The 21229-nt window shown below is 46.9% G+C and overlaps 1 protein-coding gene across 2 annotated transcripts; it reads left to right on the top strand.

Annotated features, from left to right (window-relative positions):
• Window positions 1–144: 144 nt before the first annotated feature.
• On the top strand, window positions 145–19813 carry URB2 (URB2 ribosome biogenesis homolog). Of its 2 annotated transcripts, none has more exons than XM_081855803.1 (10): window positions 145–251; window positions 2924–3060; window positions 4372–4548; window positions 6192–9555; window positions 10577–10737; window positions 11736–11846; window positions 13218–13451; window positions 13943–14033; window positions 14792–14931; window positions 18638–19813. In XM_081855803.1, the coding sequence occupies exons 2-10, from the start codon at window positions 2935–2937 to the stop codon at window positions 18833–18835; spliced, it is 4602 nt and encodes a 1533-aa protein (XP_081711929.1). In that variant the 5' UTR covers window positions 145–251; window positions 2924–2934; the 3' UTR covers window positions 18836–19813. The 2 variants fall into 2 exon arrangements, with proteins under 2 accessions (XP_081711929.1, XP_081711928.1); XM_081855802.1 differs by lacking the exon at window positions 145–251 and adding an exon at window positions 281–394.
• The last annotated feature ends 1416 nt before the right edge of the window (window positions 19814–21229 follow it).

Here is a 21229-nt window from a genome sequence, read left to right as displayed (position 1 = left end):
TTGCTCCTGTTATTGCCGCCGCCGCCGCCGCTGCTCCTGCTGCTGCCGCCGCGGCTCGAAGGAGCCGCTCCATGACTGACGGCACTGACACAGAGAAGGAGGAGAGCGGGGCCGGGGGAGGAAGGCGAACGCGCAGGCGCGGCCTGCCAGCCAATGGGGAGGCTGGCCCTGTCGGCGCTCGGCTAGTTACGCCTGCGGAGCTCTTTTCGCTCTCGCTCTCTGGCTCCTGCAACTCGCTGGTTCGGGGAAAGGTGACGCCGAAGGAGGAGGAGTGGGGGGGGGGGGAGTCTGAGGATGTGCCGGAAGAAGCAGCACGTGCGCGGAGGGACCGGGAGAGGGGGCGGGGCCAGGGCGAGAGCGTGGCGTTGCGCTTGAGAAGCGTCGCCATCGGCGCGTAAGTCCGGGGTGAGGGGGAGTTTTTCGTCCGCGTGGTGCCTTTCGGCGCAAGATAATAATAATAATAATAATAAATTTTATTTATATCCCGCCCTCCCCAGCCGAAGCCGGGCTCAGGGCGGCTAACAACAATCAACAATCAAACCATCAGATATTCACACATTCTAAAAATATTACATTATAAAAATCAATTAAAATCAAATTAATGGCAACTAATTAAGCAAGATTCTAAGCAGGTTGCCAGAGGAGGGAGTCAGGCTGCGCCCTGACCAAAGGCCTGGTGGAACAACTCTGTCTTGCAGGCCCTGCGGAAGGATGTCAGGTCCCGCAGGGCCCTAGTCTCTTGTGACAGAGCATTCCACCAGATTGGAGCCGCAGCCGAGAAGGCCCTGGCTCTAGTTGAGGCCAGCCTAACCTCTCTGAGGCCTGGGACCTTGAGGATGTTATTATTTGCAGACCGTAGGTTTCTCTGTGGGGCATACCAGGAGAGGCGGTCCCATAGGTACGAGGGTCCTAGGCCGTATAGGGCTTTAAAGGTTAAAACCAGCACCTTAAACCTGATCCTGTACTCCACCGGGAGCCAGTGCAGCTGGTATAGAACCGGTTGAATGTGATCTCGCAGCGAAGACCCCATAAGGAGTCTCGCCGCGGCATTCTGCACCCGCTGGAGTTTCTGGGTCAGTCTTAAGGGCAGCCCCACGTAGAGCGAGTTACAATAATCCAGTCTGGAGGTGACCGTCGCATGGATCACAGTGGCTAGGTCAGGGCGAGAGAGATAAGGGGCCAACTGCTTAGCTTGGCGGAGATGAAAAAATGCCGCCTTTGTTATAGCTGTAATCTGCGCCTCCATAGAGAGGGAGGTATCGAAGATTACACCCAAACTCTTAACGGACGGTGCTGGCACTAATTGCACCCCCGCAAGAGATGGGAGTTGCCCCCTCAATCCCATATCATCCCGCCCCAGCCAGAGGACCTCTGTCTTCGAAGGATTTAACTTCAACCGGCTCCCACGTAACCATCCAGCCACAGCTTCCAGGCATCTCGCCAGTGTATCGGGGGCCGAGTCAGGATGGCCATCCATCAACAGATAGAGTTGGGTGTCATCGGCATACTGATGGCAACCCAGCCCAAAACTCCGGACAAGCTGGGCGAGGGGGCGCATAAAGATGTTAAAAAGCATCGGGGAGAGAATCGCACCCTGAGGCACTCCACACACCAAGGAGTGGCGCGATGACAATTCCCCCCCGAGCGCCACCCTCTGTCCCCGACCAGAGAGAAACGAGCGCAGCCATTGGAGGACTGTGCCCTGGATTCCCACGTCGGCAAGGCGGTGGTCCAGGAGTTCGTGATCGACCATGTCGAAGGCTGCTGACAGATCTAGAAGAATCAGCAGCCCCGACCCGCCTCGATCCAGCTGCCTACGGAGATCATCTGTTAGGGCGACCAGAGCCGTCTCGGTCCCATGACCAGCACGGAAGCCGGACTGGAATGGATCCAGAGCAGATGTTTCATCCAGAAACCTACCAAGCTGTTCAGCAACCGCTCTCTCAATCACCTTACCCAGGAATGGAAGATTCGAGACCGGGCGGTAATTGGATAGATCTAAGGGATCTAATGATGTTTTCTTTAAGAGCGGACGCACCACTGCCTCCTTCAGTTCCCCTGGGAATATCCCGGTGCCAAGGGACAAATTGATGATATCCCCCAGGGGGGGCCGTCTGAGCCAACCGGGACGAGAGGGCGCGATCCTCTGCGTGCGTTGTTGCTGTGGCTGTTTAAATAAGCAATTCTCATTGAGTTCAGTTTAGTGAGACACTTTTTTTTTTGCTGCTACTGCTACTCTTATTTTTAAAAGGAGAAGGTGGGGGCAAGCGAAGAGAGGAGGTACAGACCAGATCGCAAGTGAAATATCTTTCATATACCGAGACTATCCTGAATGGGCTTCACTGTTAAGAAAGCGTGCGACCTTAATAGCACGTGTGGCACTTGGTTGTGAGGGATCTGTGTCAAAGTATTTAGGATCTTTTTTTTAACGAGAGGTGCCAATTTTTCAAGTTTCCCTGGAAGTCCTGTCATTGCCTGCATGAAAGATTTTTCATACGGTACGGGCAGGATGTGGTTTCTTGGTGGTGAGGGCTGGATCTGCATTGAAGTCCGGATGTCAATGGTGACCCTTTTGTAGTTGCTCCTTGAGAACCATAAGCAACCCATAACCTGTTCGGAGTGTTGCTTCTGTGATCCTGGGGAATGAAAGGCAATCTTGCTAGCAGTTGCTATGTTTGGGGAAGGTGTTGCGGTTAGTGACATCTAAGCGAGGCCACCTAAGTGAGGGCTGCAACGTGAAATAGGAACTTCCTGGTTCACAGCTCACACTCTTAACCCTACGTTAGCTCTTTCTTCATTGATGGCACAAACCAGGATGGATACAGAGGAAGTGCACTTGCATAAAATAATAAATTGTGAACTAGTAGCGCAGTTAATGCATACTTCAAGTGTTTCTTCTCAAAATCTTTTTATTTTATTTTAGATACTATCTTCATGGCTGCAATTTACTCTGGCATTCACCTGAAGCTAAAAAGTGCAAAGACATCATGGGAGGACAAACTCAAGTTGGCTCAGTTTGCATGGATTTCTCATCAGTGCTTTCTTCCAAACAAAGAACAAGTAATGTGTTTTCATAAATGTACCCCCCCCCACACAAAAATGATGTTCAAATTAATTTTGTATATAGAATGCCTTGGTTCAACACAGATAATGTTATTCAAGCCATTTTTTCATATCTAGCTAATACCCATCTCTAACTGGAAGTGGCAGGGAATACTTTGGTATTTCATTTTGTTCAATTTTTCATAAAAGGCTGCTGTTGTTATTTGTTTATTTATTACCTTTACCCTATGCAGGTGGCGCTGTGGGTTGAAACCACAGAGCCTAGGACTTGCCGATCAGAACGTCGGCGGTTCAAATCCCTGCGACAGGGTGAGCTGCTGTTGCTCGGTCCCAGATCCTGCCAACCTAGCAGTTTGAAAACACGTCAAAGTGCAAGTAGATAAATAGGCAAGGTAAACGGCGTTTCCGTGTGCTGCTCTGGTTCGCCAGAAGCGGCTTAGTCATGCTGGCCACATGACCCGGAAGCTGTACGCCGGCTCCCTTGGCCAAAAAAGCGAGATGAGCGCCGCAACCCCAGATTCAGCCACGACTGGACCTAATGGTCAGGGGACCCTTTACTTTCACCCTAAGGTTCAGGGCAGGTTAGAACATTAAAAACAGTTTAAACAGCTTACAATCATACAAATAAGATTTATTACAAGAATGCCATCTTTGGTACGTTACTGTAAATATGTTTATTCTCTCAAGGAAATCTGGGTTTCAGTAAATATTTAACACCTAGTTTTTCTAGCAACTGTACTGTCTTGCCTTTCCAAATAATGTTACTTACACGTCACGATGGGGGTACATTCTACATTAGGATTTCCAGAGTATTAGCACACCTTGATTGCTATTTTATTTCCTAAAAGCCCCAGTCTAGGCATCCTTCTGATCTCAGTGGGAGAGTTAAGCTCGTGCTCAATTCTCTTGCACTGAAACCAGTGGGACTTGAAAAGAACTTTACTGCTCCTGAATAGTGCTTTGAGACATCAAAATCCATGAACCCTCAGAGTTTATACCATGAGTCATTGCGCAAGCAGAAGTTGCTGCTCAGTCATTGCTGACAGGACTCGTTAAGTGAATCCTGCCCATAGTTCTGGAGCATATGCAGAATTCCAGCTGAACTTGAACTTCTTGTTAGCACTCTTGGAATCTTCCATGAAACTCCAGAGTAGCTTACACATGGTTTCTAGGCATTTTTTTTCATCTGGACAGTGCATTGTGTGTCTTCACGCTCCTTCTTTCCTCCCTCCCTCCACCTCCACCCCCTTTATCATTAAAAGATGCAGAATGGCTATTATTAGTGTATAAATATATTTGTGAACACAGGTATTGCTGGATTGGGTGTGCCATACCCTGGTTTCCTGTTCCAACAAGAAACTTGAATTGCCCAATGATATTGTTGAGAAGCTTTGGACGTACCTGGACAACATCCTTCATAGCAGGAAGCTGCAGAGTCTCTTCAAGGATGGAAAGACAATCACCCTACGTTTTTCAATTGCACAGGTAACTTGATGTGTAGATATGTTCAGGACAGTATGACCCTGTTTATCAGTGGGTAGTGTATAGTCCACGCTGGGCCTTTCTGACTGTCCCACCTCTTCCATCATAAGTTCCTCTCTAATTTTCTATGGTAACCTCCACTAACTGTTGGCAGCTGTTGCTCACCCTGACTGCCGTATTCCTCTAACATTGCAAATGTGCCTGCTGCCATATTTATATGTATTGGCTCCAGCTTGTATGTATATATAATCCTCATGTGCGTGCGAGAAACTTGGTGTGGCTTCCAGTGAGGTCACAACTGCTTTGTTCCTCCCTGCTCTTTTAAAATCCTGTTTTGTGACAGGGCTTAGGACTTGCCGATCAGAAGGTTGGCGGTTCAAATTCCTGCGACGGGGTGAGCTCCCGTTGCTCGGTCCCTGCTCCTGCCAACCTAGCAGTTCGAAAGCATGTCAAAGTGCAAGTAGATAGGTACCACTCCAACGGGAAGGTAAACGGCGTTTCTGTGCGCTGCTCTGGTTCGCCAGAAGCAGCTTAGTCATGCTGGCCACATGACACAACACGGAAGCTGTATGCTTGTATGCCCTTGGCCAAGAAAGCGAGATGAGCGCTGCAACCCCAGAGTCGGTCACGACTGGACCTAATGGTCAGGGGTCCCTTTACCTTTACCTTTAAGACAAGGTTTGACCTAGCATGTTGTGTCTCCTTATGAACCACAAGCTGTAACCCAAGATTCAACCTTACCTTCATGTGTAAACAAGGCCATCTTGTGTATGTTTATTCAGAAGCAAATCCCACTGAATACACTGGGATTCAACTCCCAATACAATAGGGTTTAACTCCCAATAACTGGTTTTATGATTATAACTGTATAACAGATAGTTTTAGACTGTAGCCCTAACTTATCTTTGGAGTAAGCCCCAGGGAAGTCAATAGGACTAGCTACTGACTAGGTTAGCACTGTGCTGTCAGTCTTTTATTGCCCAATAAATTCTGCAATCATTCAGGAAAATTAGCTCTGTAATTTTTTGAGAACATACTGCTTTGAACAATTTAGAACAAGCACATTTAGGGCATTAAAATATAGAACGTTTATAAGAACAAAATATTTTCTGGTCACTTTTGAAGAACCTAATCTAAAAGGTCACTGAAACAGGATATGGTGCAGAACAGCCTAGATGATGTTTAGAAAAGAGAATTTTTTCGTTCTGCAGAAGCACAATGCAGCTTTTAGAGTCAGTGTCACATATGACTTTTAGAAAGACTGCATACTATGGTATCCCCCTCATCCACATGTTAGGGGTCTTTAGTTTGGCTGTCAGCAGGTCCTGACCCCACTTTCATCAGGATCTAAGCTCTAGACTTACAAGGAGCCTCAGTGGATTATTTGTCTTAGGGACAACAATATTTTTGTTGGAAGGGAGAACAATACCGATGGCAGAGAGAAAGAGGCAAAGAATAATAATAGGTGATTTATTACATGATACATAAGCTGCAGTAAATACCTGTAACTCTAACCAAACATCATGTAAGAAGACACTAGATGGAGAGCTTCTGACCTTAAGCTCCCCTAGTTATTGACCATTAGAGTATCATTTCCATGTAGAAGATTGACCGTGAATTGTCTTTGCTTCCTGTTTAATCTCCAGGTCATGAATGAAAAGCTTTCCACCTCTTATGCCCAAAAAACCTTGAAGGACGTTGGCACTGTGCTAAGTTGCTGTAGAGGCATCCTGTCTGTGCCCCCTCTCTCGATAGTTTACACTGCAAAATTTGAGCTCCTGGTGGACCTTCTGAGCAAGTTGTCCTGTCTGGCGTGTTGGCAGTTGTCATCGGAAGAGGCTGTGTCACCCCAGTTGCTCGAAGTCCTCCAGCTGACCTTCCAGCAGTACCTCCTGATTCAGAGGCAGCAGGCCAATGCGAACCGCGTATTTGGGCAAGTGACTAAGCAGCTGCTTCAGCCGTGCCTGCTCCTGAGGCATCTGCTCACTAGCGGGGCATGGACGCAGGCGGAAGACGGCCATCTGCGTCAGCATCAGAGCAAGGAGATCCGGAACAGCATAGAAGCCCTGCTGGCGGCTGGTATTTTCCGGCCAGAACTCTTGGCGTCTTACAGTGAAGAGTTGCTGCCAGAGAAGGAGCCTCACGCCATAAGAAAAGGGGGTTTGAAACATCTCCTGCTGCCGGCCAGCACAATCCAGGCTAGATTAGAAGATGCTAGTTTTTGTCCTCCGGCTCTTCATGGGAAAGTGGTAGCAAACTCTGTACCTCTCCTCTTTAAGCTGTTCCTAGAATCCTACAATAAGGCTGAAAACCACCTTGTCTGCTTCCACATGCTCACCAGGCTTTATCGCTGTCTAAGGATTTCCAGGCTTCAAGAGGATCTTTGGAACAGCCAGTTTTCTCCGTCAGAATGGACCTCGGAGCTCCTGGCCATGGAGCAGCTTTTGAACTCGGTGCTGAGCAACGGCATCTATAACGTTGCCGCGGATAGGATTCGGCACAAGGAAGTGCAGTTTCGCTTTTACCGCCAGCTGGCACAGATTCTGGTGAGTCATTCCCAGCCTGCCATCCCTGCCTGGTTCAGGTGTCTCAAGGCCTTGATCTCCTTAAATCATTTGATTATGGAGCCTGATTTGGACGACTTGGTGGCCTCTGCTTGGATTGATGCAGAGGTCTCTGAGCTGCGTACAAAAAAGGCTCAGGAGACACTTGTGGCGACTCTCTTCCACACTTACGCCAAGCTGCGCCAGTTCCAAAAGCTCTTTGAAGAGGTTCTGTCTGTCATCTGCCGTCCTGCTGCAGAGGAGCTGAGGCTCCCGGTTCTTCCTGCAGGCATCCGGGCCAAGCTCTGCGAGTGCCTCCTCGATCTGCCACCCAATCAGATCCTGGACATTGTGGCACTCATACTGGAGAAGTGCCAGACTTTCCTTATACCTGATGTCAGAGGAGACTCTGACGTGGCCTCGAAGCTCCAGTCCATTAGCTCATTGCTGCACTCTGTTCTGTTCCATATGAGGAGCTTAGATGATTCCACCCCGTTGCCTGTTGTGCGTCGGACTCAGACTCTGATGGAGACGATGCAGAGGGAGGTGATCCGAGCTTTGTTTGACCTGCTGACAGATTGCCAGGCAGAAGAAACAGAGCTGGAGCTTTGGGTAGAGAAAGTTGGTGGCTCTGCTCTCCTCCTTGCTTGCACTTGGGTAGCGGTCAATACTCTTTTCAGTTTAAATTGCCCAAAGTATGCCTCCCCGGTAGGCAAAACAACCTTGGCTCTTACTGATTCCACCGTAGGCAACTGGGACTTCTCGGCTGTCCTCCCTGGTTTGGATACGCAGTGCTGGGAGAAGATCACAAAGCTCTTAAGCTGTTCCTGCTCAGGGAGCAGATACTGTACAGAATGGCTGGTGCTTCAGAAAATGAAGATGATGCTGATGCAATCCAGCTCTCAGACAGAGGCATCCCACCAGGCTTTGCAGTGTGCTGGAGCTTTCATCCTTCAGTCTGGAAGATGGTGCACGAATGGAGAAGAGTCAGAGCCCTGGGATGGCAATGCAGGCGCAATAACTAGCCTCACTTACCCTACCGCTCATTGGCACCTTGTAGTCTCCAACCTTCCCATCCTGGCCCCCTATCTATCCATGAGTGATACATGGTACGTTGCAGGTGTGCTTCTGAAAACACTGTTGGCAAACCAGACACAGGCAGCCCCTGATGGTGACGGCAGCTCCTTAATCACCGTTGGAAAGGTGTCTACAGATTTGCTGCATAGTCCTCTTCTTCCAGAACTGCGGGCAATACACTCCTCTTTCCTAAGCCACATAGTCCAGCACTGTGCGAGCATCGTTGCCAACCAGTCTCTTCAACAGCTGTCTGCAGAAGATGTGCCATGGTGTGAGTTTGACCCTTCTGGTCGCGGTGCCAGCACAGGGCCTAGCAGCGAACCTTCCATGTGCTGGACAGCAATGGAGAAAGCTGCTCAGGTTATACTATCATCAGCAAAGGGCAGGGATTATGTGACCTTGGAAGAAGAGCACCTCAATAGGCTTTTGGGTTTGCTGGATATAATTTCGGCGTTGAATCTGGACAGCCTCTTTCCTCTGGGCCACACGCGGTGCTTCCTTTTGCTGTTATCTTTGGCTGCCAACACCAAGCCAAGTGTTGCTTGCAGCGAGGCCTTGTCTCTGAAGTTCAGGACAACCTGCTACCGTCTCCTGGCCTGCCTGCAGACGGGCAGGAACGCAAATTCCTCCTTCAAGGTCCTGCATGCCAGCGATGTTCTTGAAGCCGCCCTCTCCTCTGCATTTGCAGCGTGCAAGACTTCGGCCGGCGTTTCAGCAGCTGCTCCGTGGGATGAATTTCTGTGTGGGATCCAGGTCTTTTTGGAGCACTACCTTCAGTTCACTCTCGAGAGGCGGCAAAGTGTGAAGCTGAACCTGGAAAAGTTCATGTCGTTCCTAGCCACTTGCAAGCCGTGTGCAGCCAGCAGCGAACATGCTGAGAGTTGGAGCCCTGCTGCTGACCAGCTCCTCTTGGTGGCAGTAACAGCACAGTGTCAAGTTCTAACTTTGCACCTCCAGCACCTCCAGCAGCAGGGGAACCATCAGGCTTCAGGAACACTGCCTGTTTTGCTGGAACAGGCAGTGCTGCAGACGGGAGCAACCATCCAGCTCTGCCTTAGAAATCACACAAAAGGCCAGCCGTTGCCTTTGGTGTTCCTGCCCTGCATTACTACCCTTCTGAAAGCAGATTCTTTCCTTGCGCAGTCGGTGACGGGGGAGAATGCGCAAAAAAGCCCCGTGCAGCCGAGCAAATGCCAGCAGCTGTCTCACCGCGAATTGTACCAACGTTTCTACATTCAGCTCTTGAGAGAACTTGACTTGGCTGGCGGCAACGTCCAGTTCCTTCGCTCCGCGCTGCAGTTCCTAACTGCCTTCTGTTCCATGCCAGAACTGTATCCTGCACAAGCAACTTCCATTGCTGCATTTCACTCCATCGGAAAACTACTTGCAGGTAACAACTGGTTATCCCTCCTACTCTCTCAACCCTTTGTTACACATGGAAGCCTTAAGGGAGTCTGTGAGTTACAATGTTGGTACAGACATCCAGCTCAGGGATGGGGAACCTTGAGCCTTCCAAAAGTAGATGGACTACAGCTCCCCTCAGCTCCAGCCACGGTGGCTTACAGTCAGTAATGATGGGAGTCATAGTCCAGCAGCATCGAAGGGCCACAGGCTCCCTACCTGGCTGATAGCTGCTGCTTAATAGCACAGCCTTACTTGCTGTTGTGCATTGTACCACCCACCCTGTCCTATAGCCACTTCACTCTGCAAGATCCCATCTCTTTGTTGTACTAGGCAAGGAAAATCATGATGATGTTCCCTTAGAGAGTTCAGAATCAAGGTCGTGTGTGAGGAGAAGGCCGGGCCACCCGTTCTTCTCCTTAGCCTCAGGCCTTTGAAAGGAATCCCTATCCACATAAGAAGCACTTATTCTCTTTGATAGAAGCTTGTGGTGATGAAAGAAACAAAGAAAAGGCTAAGGAGCAAACCCTACACAAATAGTGGAGTCCCTAAGATGGTTGGATGGTGCCTTGTACTGCTCCTTCCAGCAGCTCCTGCAACCAAGCTGGTGCCAAATGTATTGTTCTGCTTTCCTTTGGACCGTATCAGTGAGGCTGAGGGGAGTCTTGCCATCTGAGCAGCCCAGGACCTCCATATACACTGCCCAGGCTTGCATCCCAGAGAGATCATTTTGGTGCTGCTAATGTAGCAAAAACAATGCGGGAGGCAGCAGTTACGGGTCTCTGCAGCCACAGCAGGTACAGTGATTCTCCAGCAGTTTCATTTCACCCTCAGAGAGGCACTCCATTGTCTCTCAAGACAGATGGATGCCAAGAACTTCAGCAGAAGTTCAGAAAAGCATTACAATTCATGCAAACCCATTTTGTGAATTGTTCTTAAAATGATTCAGAACCCAGCAGCCTCCAGCGGGCCTGGAGTTTGGATGATAGTGTTGTCTTTCATTATTGCAGGTCCTGGAGTCACCGTCCAAGTGATTCGAGATCTGGAAGTGCAGCTGACAGAACTGATGGCCCAGCTGGTGGAGAATTGTACCCCTGACGACTTTTGTGCCATGTTGAGGGTGGTGCTTGAGGGATTAGATGTTCGCAATATTTGGAAACAAAATCATGAAGTAGGGGGAAATGATTTACTTCTCTTTTAAACTTCTCATATGCATCACAACTGTTCGTTGTCCATTACATAGCAACCATATGACAGCAAGCACTTTTTTTTACTACTCTTATGTGGAAAGGAGGTATCAGAATGTGTAGCATTGTTTGGGCATCTTGGGCTGGCTTCTACAGAATCAAACTATTTAATCTCAGGATGAGGAACAGCCTCTGGTCTTACAGATATTGTTGCTCTCCTCTAACTTCCCTTGGTATTGGGGATGATAGCAATTGTAGTTCATAAACATCTGGCGGGCCAATTTCTGATTTAACCGATGTTGCCTATTCTGTGTGGCACTGGCTCTCCCAAGATCTCAGGTTGAGATCTTTCCTCAGATCTACTGCCTGATGTTTGCTTTCTCTGGAGATGCTGGAAATTGAAGCTGGGACCTGCTGAGGACGACATGTATGTTCTGCCCATTGAGTTACGGCCCTTTCCCAAAAGTGCTTTAGCCTTTCATTTGTAAATACTGTAAATGGGGAATTGGACCTCTAGTACAGATTCTACTCTGTTTACGTGCTAATATCTCAACTCTTGAAATGCTTGTCCTTGCATTACTAAAACCACATGCACAAAAAAAGTATTGGGAGAGTTGGGGGTAACCTGTGGGGGTTGCAGAAATAAACATATATTTAGGGAAAGGAATAATGCCCTAAAAGAGCCCAGTAAGGACAGCGTTCAGTGGCCACAGAAGGAAAAGCCTGAAAACCAGTGTATCTGTGTGGAGAAAGATAGGGGGAAATGGAAATGGAAAAAGGAGGTCTGAGGAAGAGACACATTAAAAAATATTTTACATGTCTAGAAAAAAATGTATAACGCAGAGTCTGAGCTCATATTTTGATGGACTTAAATTTTATTCATTTCCATGGAACTGTGATTATACCTAACTTTCCCGGGGCTGCACCCTTTCACCTTCACGTCTCCTGTTTGAAATGCAATGTTTGTTTTTATTTTGTGCAGGAAGCATTGTCGGCTGTTACTCTAGTCAAAGTGCTGCTTGGCTGCCCTTTAAGCAGAGAGAAAGAGAAAGCGTTCTGGTTTTCCAGTCCCCGGATAATCACTGCTTTAGTTGTGAGTATCTCTGCAGCCAGAACTGTGGTGCTTCGGAGCCTATCTGTGCTACTGACACTAATGCACTCCCCACATGCCTTTTATTCCCAAGGAGTGTGTGGTGGGGAGCTGGTGTTGTTGATCGGACTCCAACTCCCATCGTTGGCCAAGCTGGCTGGGGCTGATGGGAGCTGGAGTTCGGCAGTGTCTGGAGCCAACAGGTTCCCCACCCCGACGTGTACATGAGTAGATGGAAAGTGAGGAGCTACACTTGTTGGGGCCATGCCCTTTCCAAGCTTTAGTTTTGCAACATGGCTAGGATTTCTACTCTTCTGCATGGGAGTGATAGCACTCCACCTCCAAAGAATCATAAAGGGAGGGGGGAATTGTTTCTCCAAATGGGGTCTGGATGAGTGTTCCAGACCTAGGGTTACACAGTGGGAGAATATGAAGCCGCTCCGGACATTGGAGTGTGTTAAAGTAGCACTAAGGGGACGTTCTGTCAGCTCAATGATTTCTCCTTGTGCAAAGGAATCTTCACCCCCTCTCCCCACACAACTCTCCGACTCAACCCTCAAGAGCATAGCAGATTTGGGCACAGGGTAGGATACGTGTCAAGGGAGGAGGAGAGGGGCGGAATTATATTGTGTATGCAATGAATATATATATGAATTGATGAAGCAGTTGCAATTCCAGCAGAAAATAGTAACCCTCCTCCTTTTCACTTAAAAAAATAAAAAATCAAATGGTTCAAGTGCCCCAACTAAGATACCATAACAGGGGAGTGCATAGCCATCAGTAACATAAACCAAAAATGGAAAAAGTTAAGTATTTACAAAGTGGTACAGAGGGGAGGGGAATTGCTGGCCACATCAGAGTCGTTCAATAGGTTCCTGTGATGCAAGTACAAATAGAAGTTGCAGGAGCAATAAAATGTCCCTTCTGGGGAAACATCATCTTTCCGAATTTCAGAACATCACTCATCCAGCGCTAGGGAGATGTAGTATCCCAGCAGGTGATGTGCAGCCTTGAGACGTTTGGTGTGTGTGTGTGTGCATGTGCATGTGCAGAAAACAGAGTTACCTCTATTGAGCTAGAAAGAAATGGTAGCACAGAAGGGCCGTCGATTTCTGCCTATATTGCTTGGTACGTCCTTCTGCCGTAAATACATAAACTTTTACAAAGCCAGATTCCGGGTGTCTTGGATACAGAACTATGGATCTGCATTCACGTACCAGTGTTACTCCTGTTGGAGAAAACCACGTGTGCCTCCGGAAGCTCTGCTTCATTGTTTGATGGCAGCAGAAGCTTGCCAGGAAAGGACACGGTAGAGAAACAGGGGCACACATCCTTTCCTACAGCTGCTGCTTCTTTCCTTCCTTTTTGACTCAGATGCAAATGAAAGAGGCATCTCAAGATCCAAAGCGCATACCCATCCTCGCTGTACCTATACTGGAGGCAGTGGCAGCCCTCCTAAGGCAAGGAGAAGGGGTTCTCTCCAACCCACATCATGTCACCCTGGTGTTCAATATTCTTCTGACTGTCCCTCTCGACCAAAGGGAGTATGGGAACATCTTCCTGGGAATTCACGAGGTTCTCTTTTCCATCCTGCAGTGTCATCCTAAGGTAACGAAGGGGGCAGAGTTCGTATGTTAATTTTCATGTGTTTTTATCCTTTTTCCTAAGGTCTAGAAGTTGCCGGGCAACAACTCCCATCATTATGATTTTATTTATTAATTCCATTTCTAGCCCCCCTTTTCCCATAAGGAGATCAAAGTGGCATGCATAGCATTCGTCCCCATTTTATCCTCGCAACCACCTACAAGGTAGCTTCGCCTAAGAGAGTGTGATTAGTCCCAGGTCACCCCTTGAGCTTTGTGACCGGCTTGTGTATTGAGAAGGACAGATGGAGGGATGTTGCATCCAGAACTGGATTGTGAGTTTTAGACCCCATTAAATATTTTTATGGTTGATTTTCTAGTAGCTTGCCACCCACCCTGTGATCATATTGCGATGGAAGGGTGGGAGATAAATTTAGCAAATAAATCTGTTTTGAAGTTAAAACACGGATTGCCTTTTGTTCCATTGCTTCAGTGTTGTATTTAATTGGTTTGCAGGTGATGCTCAAAGCAGCTCCATCTTTCTTGAACAGTTTCCATAGACTGGTTATTTCAGTTATGCACGAGGGGAAACAGAAAGGAGACAAAGGTCTGGTATTTTATTTGTATCCCATTCTATTCCTATCCTGTGATCTTGTCCTGTGTGTAAAACGCTTTTGCATAGTGGAGCCAGCTACATCTTGCAAGATTTGAAGTTTAGCAACACAAACTGGAAAATGTTTATTCCAAAATATGTCTCATTTTTGCTCAGTAGGGCTTACATCCTAAAAGTGTGCATCCTAAATTAACTAGTGTCATGCAGTGGCTTTGTGTGATAGTGCTTATTTATGGAAAGGTGAATGATATTCGGTAGTGGGTGGAGGCAGTGATCACACCAAGAACCAGTAAGACCTCACTCCTTGGGGTAGAAGCCTGTCCCAACCACCACAACATAGAGAGAAGGGGTGGTACATTAACCTTTGTCTCTGGTCTCCCAGTGGCTTCTCCTGATTGGTTAATCACCTTCCATTGGAAGAAAGCTTGCCTGCCCGTGTATGGGACTGTAGCCGAAGTCCTTCCATGAACATGCAAGGTCATGTTTCTTTCTATTCTCCTTCACAGCACTAAAATTTGCCCTGCACACGTCAGGAGGGAGTTCCTGTTACACAGTCTCATTGTTTTCATATGCATACTTTCTATTCAGCCCCTTATTTCCCTCATTTTGTTAACAGTTTATTACAGGCTTCAGAAACGGTTGTGTTTGGTTGATTTTTTATTTGTTCCCGTATTTCACAGGGGGGTGGGTGGGTGGGAGAATCATTAAAGGATTAAAAAATAAAACTCTGACTTTAAACTTTGCTTTCCAAGGGATCACAGATGAATTTGAAGTTATACTGAAGTGTGCCCACTTGGTGGAGCGGATGTATACTTACATTGCTGCAAAAACAGAAGAATTCACTGTGTTATCTTCCTTCATTGTGGCCCAGTATGTAATTGAACTGCAGAAGGTAATAATCAGCTATTTACTATTTATTTGTAAGAATGGAAAAGAGAAGAGTATAATGATTATGTTCCTTGTGCATCAAACATCATAAATAGATTGCAAAAAGATTCTGGAGCTTTAAGAGATGCTTGCTATTAAGGTAGGTTTTTATTAGAATTTGGAAACTAGCCACCAGCCATGACGGCTGCCTAGTACCACCGCTAATGGAGGTGGCCTATGCTCAGGGCTTGCCACCATGAGAACAGGATGATGGGATAGATGGGCCTTTGGCCTGATCCATCAGGACCTTTTCTTATGTTCTTAAACCTCAGTTTAAAGTAGGGTTTCTGATTCTGGTTTGGAGGTGAACTATGGTGTGCAGTTACCATAGTTTGACTGGTTCAGGAGCCTTGGCAAAGTGTGCTTACAGCAAACCCAGACAGTGCAGGGAAGGGAATCGGGACCCTGCAAGGCTGAAGCCTGTTCCTGACATTGGAAGCTTTGTCTTTGTTGCTGATAGACTAGCTGTTTTTTGGGGTCTGCTTCTCGGCAGGTGCTCTGTTGTCTTTCTTTCTCTGCCTTCACCCCCTCTCACTCACTCACTCAATCAATACAGTGGTGCCTCGCAAGACGAAAAGAATCCGTTCCGCGAGTCTCTTCGTCTAGCGGTTTTTTCGTCTTGCGAAGCAAGCCCATTAGCGGCTTAGCGGATTAGCGCTGTTAAGCGGCTTAGTGGCTTTTAGCGGCTTAGCGGATAAGCGGCTTAGAAAAAGGGGGGGGGAAGGGGGGGAAAGTCGGAAAAACTCGCAAGACATTCTCGTCTTGCGAAGCAAGCCCATAGGGAAATTCGTCTTGCGAAGCACCTCCAAAATGGAAAACCCTTTCGTCTAGCGGGTTTTTCGTCTTGCGAGGCATTCGCCTTGCGGGGCACCACTGTACATACATACATACATACATACATACCCCGCCTATCTAGCTGGGTTTCCCAAGCCACTCTGAGCGACTGACAGCAGAATATTAAAAACATGATAAAACATCAAACATTAAAAAACTTCCCTATACAGGGCTGCCTTCAGATGCCTTCTAAAAGTCGGATAGTTGTTTATTTCCTTGACGTTTGATGGGAAGGCGTTCCACGGGGCGGGCGCCACTACCGAGAAGGCCCTCTGGCGGTTCCCTGTAACTTTGCTTCTCGCAGGGAGGGAACCGCCAGAAGGCCCTCGGAGCTGGACCATGTGGGTGGAGACACTCCTTCAGTTATACTGGGCCAAGGCCATTTAGGGCTTAAAGGTCAGCACCAACACTTTAAATTGTGCTTGGAAACGTACCAGGAGCCAGTGTAGGTTTTTCAGGACTGGTGTTATATGGTCACGGCAGCCACTCCCAGTCACCAGTCTAGCTGCTGCATTCTGGATTAGTTGTAGTTTCCGGGTCACCTTCAAAGGTAGAGCACATTGCAGTATTCCAAGCAACTACAAAAAAACCCCGTCCCTTTTAACATACAGTTCATTAACCAGGTGTTTCATCCCTAGTTGACATACTAATTTGAGCACCCATTTTTCCAGTTCAGGGAATAAGTGAAGGAGGATTCTGAACTTTGTGTGGAAGCAAGCTCTTCCCCCCAGTTCCCCCTCCCCCATGTATTTTTATTTAAAATATTTCTATACTGCTCTTATCAAATGTTGCCAGGATGGTCCACAGCAATGCAACAAAATTCTATTGAAAATACTATAATATACATCAGAATCCATGGAACACAATCCATGAATAGCACTTAGGCTCAGCATTCATAACCTGCTAGCATCTGGGTGAGCTGAAATGCCTTTCGCAACCATCGGAAGAAGATGGCACTTGCTTTATTCCAGACAGGAGTTAGTTCCGCAATTTGGGTGCCATAGTGGAAAAGGCTGTCCCTCTGGGTTGCGTCGGGACAGACCTCAGCAAGTCGTGGTGCAACAAGGTGAGCGTAACTAAAAGTTCTTGGCATACAGGCAGGTCTCTGTTGGAAAAGGAGTTCCTTCAGATATCAAAGTCCCAAGGGCTCCATGCATCAACAGAAGAACCTTAGATCTGCCTCAGCAGCAAATTGGCAGCCCGTGCAGGTTTTGTCCCCCCCCCCAAAAAAAGCATGTCACATGCTCATCTTAGGTTGCCCTGCTCAGCAACCTCACCACTAGCCGCAGCTCCTGAAACAGTTTGATGTGCAGCCCCCACCCCCATGGAGCACATTGTAATCATTTATTCGATTTCTTTCTTGTCGTTCACCATAAAGTCCAAGGGCGGTGACAGCAATTTAAAATACAGTCTGCTCTGCGAATGTTTAGCATCAGCATGGCAGCATTCTGCAGTTTTTCCAGCTTTAGGGGGAGCTTTTTCAGGAGGATGTCGTACTTCAGGTGCAAAATAAAGGCCAGTTGTTGGCTGCTGGAACCCCATTAAACAGGTACATATAAAGATGAACGGTTTTTCTTGGTAATAATGATTCCCCAGCCATCTCGGATGATGCGTGTTGGTCATTTTGTTCTTCGAAGGCAGCTTCCACTTCTGCAGCACTGCTGAAGCTGCATGAACTGTCACAGCGATTAGAAGTTCACTTCATTAGGAAAGAGTTTATTACTTGCCTGGGGAAGAGAAGGGAAGCCTGGATTTTAATGACAGCCTCTAGTTTAATTTCCATTATTCTAGGAACTTAGTGCGACAGGTCTGGAAGCATGAAGCTAATTTGGGCTTTTGGTGCATGGAGGGAGGAAAGGAGAGGATCTCTCTGTGGCAGAAAATAGCACAATCTCCCCTTGGGGCTAGAAATCTTGGCAGCTAGATGCTTCCAGGCTGACATTTGAGTGCAGAGATTGTGCCAGTTGTGGGGAAGGCTGGAAGGGAACAGCCAGCGCTCAGGTGTGGAAGATTTTTATAGCCAGTTCTGATGATTGACAGGCTTAGAAGTGCTTAAGAGGATAATAGATAATGAGTGCATATCCTGCCTGAGGAGGTGACAGTGGAAGAAAAGTGTGTTCGTGTGTGTTTATGTGCATCATCACTTTCAGGGCTAGAAACGTCATAAAGCAAAGCTGGTTTAATGAAGTGAATGGTTTCTTCTGCATCTACTGTCTTCTCTATAAAGGACGGCCGTGTTCTCAATTTTTGTTCTATTATTCGTTACATACTGATGAACTGCATGTTTTGGATATATTATCTTGAATTTGAAGGATGATTTCAAAAACAATATACCACTGAGTGAAACCGACATCATGGCCTGCTCCTCATACCAGTCCTGGGCGATATATTGATATATCACCCAGGCCTATTGCTCAGGAGCTGCCCCAACTGGCTGTGACTTTGCAGCTCACCTGGCCTGCTGCCACTGTAGTTCACAGCGCCACCTGTTGTCAGCTAAGCAAACTGCTACATGACAGCGGCCTTAGGGAAGTATATCATAGGAGAGGTACGTGCTAGGTTGCCCTGTAACAAAGTTGTCAGGGTGGCTTACAATAAGGAATAAAAGCAAATTTAAATTCAATGGCAAGAACACATGCAACAATAAAAGTGTACTACATTTTAGTGTTGAGATTTTTCAGTTTTTCAGCAGGTCTTACAAAATTTCAGGTTGTGTTTTTGTACATCAGGTAACCTGCTGGACAGATAATAAGCTACTGTATTGCCTCAGAGATTTTACTTATGAGTGTTGTGTGTGTTTAATAACACGTTTTAATGAGTCATTGTGTTCCCTCTAGGTGACTTTGCACCCAGCTGTAAAGAAACATCTAACTGAGGGGATTTATCACATCCTAGATCTTTGTGTGGAGCGTGATATCAAGTTCTTAAATGCGTCCTTACCAGTGGGAGTGAGAGAAGTTTTCAAGGAACTGTATCACGATTATTCTCACTACCACAAAGCTCTAAAGCAAGGGGATGAAAAGTACACAGCATGAGCTACCCATTGTCTACCTGCTGCTTTGAAATCTCACAGAGGACTGTCTTTCAAGGTGTTCAGCACTTGCTGTTCTTAAGGTTCTAGAGGCTGTGTTCATCTGGACAGGTGCCCATAGCAACTTCTGCGTAGGTGACTGACAGATGTATGCTTTCTTAATGATTGCAAGCATGTTTTGAAGAAGAAATTGATTACACGGTAAAGAGATGCTGGAGTCAGAACCTTCAAGAGACAATGCAGTCTTCTTTTGTTGTAGGCAATAGGTATTCATGTAGAACAACACGTGGAAATAAATCATGTTTTTTGTTTATATGTTTTTAATATTGAGACCAAGAAAACCACTCCCCGCATTGTGCTGTAATTGTGAGAGCTTGTTAATTAATTAATTGATTGATTAATTAAATTAATTAATTAATAAACCTAATAATTCTTTCTTTTTTAAAAAATTAAGAGTTGTGTGTCTTCATTACACTTGACACTGGTCTTAATATTTCTGATGTTATATGCTGTCTATGTGCAATTCTGCCACTGGCCTGTAGTGAGCAGCAGTTGTTCTCTGATAAACAGGACTCTCAGACTGGTGTGCTACCCAGGGAGCATAGCTCTGTGGTGGCTGCACCTTCAGAAACTCCCAGGTAGGAAAGTCACCTTTCTTAGCTTTTCAGCATATCCCTCAGCATTCATGATTCATGATGTTTCTACACAGCTCCACAGTCTAACCATCTGTGCATACCAGAGATACTAATCTTCTTCATGCTTCCATATCTGATTATTCTTGGATAGGACATGAGTCAAGAATGCTTGGATTTAACAAAGGCTTGCCCCCTCCTTCAGCATTTGAGTCATCACCTCAATGTATAAACAAATCAGAGAACTGACGTGAGTCAGGAGGCTGCTGTCCCACCAGCATAACACACCCCAAGGGTTCAAGGAAAAAGGGCAGCTGAAGGAGAAATAAATATAGTCTTACACAGTGTAACATCTCAAGGCAAATATATTTGTTGTTGTTTAGTCGTGTCCAACTCTTCATGACCCCATGGACCAGAGCACGCCAGGCACTCCTGTCTTCCACTGCCTCCCACAGTTTGGTCAAACTCTGGTAGCTTCAAGAACACTGTCCAACCATCTCATCCTCTGTCGTCCCCTTCTCCTTGTGCCCTCAATCTTCCCCAACATCAGGCTATTTTCCAGGGAGTCTTCTCTTCTCATGAGGTGGCCAAAGTATTGGAGCCTCAGCTTCAGGATATGTCCTTCCAGTGAGCACTCAGGGCTGATTTCCTTAAGCATGGATACGTTTGATCTTCTTGCAGTCCATGGGACTCTCAAGAGTCTCCTCTAGCACCATAATTCAAAAGCATCAATTCTTTGGCGATCAGCTCTCACTGCCTTGCCATGGCGATGGGGCTTGAATAACTCAGAGAAGCTATGAGCTATGCTGTGCAGGGCCACCCAAGATGGACAGGTCATAGTGGAGAGTTTTGACCAAACGTGATCTACTTGGAGCAGGAACCAGCAAGCCACTCCAGTATCCCTGCCAAGAAAACTCCATGGACAAAGACAAGAGGCAAATATATACCAACAATTAATTTATCTTGGAACTGTTTTTGTGGTCTTCCACTTTCTCTATGGCCCACTCTACGCTTGCAGCAAAACAAAGATATCAAATCACAAAGTGCTAGAGTGGACTGCATAACTGCAGGCTGAAGGTGAAAAGAATGCCATTTTTTATTTTTAAAAAAATGTTTTACCCTATTTATCTTCTAGATAAAACCAAGAAAAGCTAGCACATTAGAAAGGGTGGTTCTTACCTTCTTGTTGGGACCTTTTCAGATGGAATTGTTGGCATCAGTCCTGTCTCAGGAGACAACAGAATAGTGTGCCTTCGGGGGTAAATTCTAACAGTTGGAGAGTTACAGGGCCTGCTGTGGCTACAGAGATTAATGCGGGAGAGACAAATTTTGTTGCAGTTGGGGCAGATGAAGGTGTCTGGTTTTGCTGCTACGCGTCATCATGACGTTCCTTCTCTTTGCGCTTCTCCCAGCGGTCACTCCTCTGGTCACTGCTGTGGATACATGACCTCTCTTCCTCCAGGCACTGCTGTTGTCTGCAAGGGATTCCTATACAGCGGGGTTAATGCTGCTAGCCTTCATGTCATTTTTGCAGACATCTTTGTAAGAGTCGCTCTGCCAACAGGCCTGGTGCCTAAAGCCATCTCCCCTTAGAGCACATCCTTGGGGATCCTGCCATCTGTGGACATGACCCAAGCCAGTGCGTCTAGGCATCACTGAGATAGGAGTGCAAACATGCTGGGAATCTGGGCTTGGGAGAGCACATCTTTGTTTGAAACTGTCCTGCCATGCAATGCCCAAAATCTTCCTGATGCAGCGTATATGGA

The sequence above is a fragment of the Podarcis erhardii genome (assembly GCF_964252035.2).
Source record: "Podarcis erhardii genome assembly, chromosome: 3".
Lineage (NCBI taxonomy): Eukaryota > Metazoa > Chordata > Lepidosauria > Squamata > Lacertidae > Podarcis > Podarcis erhardii.
Note: the sequence above shows the minus strand (reverse complement) of the source record. Positions and strands in the feature narration are given on the sequence as shown.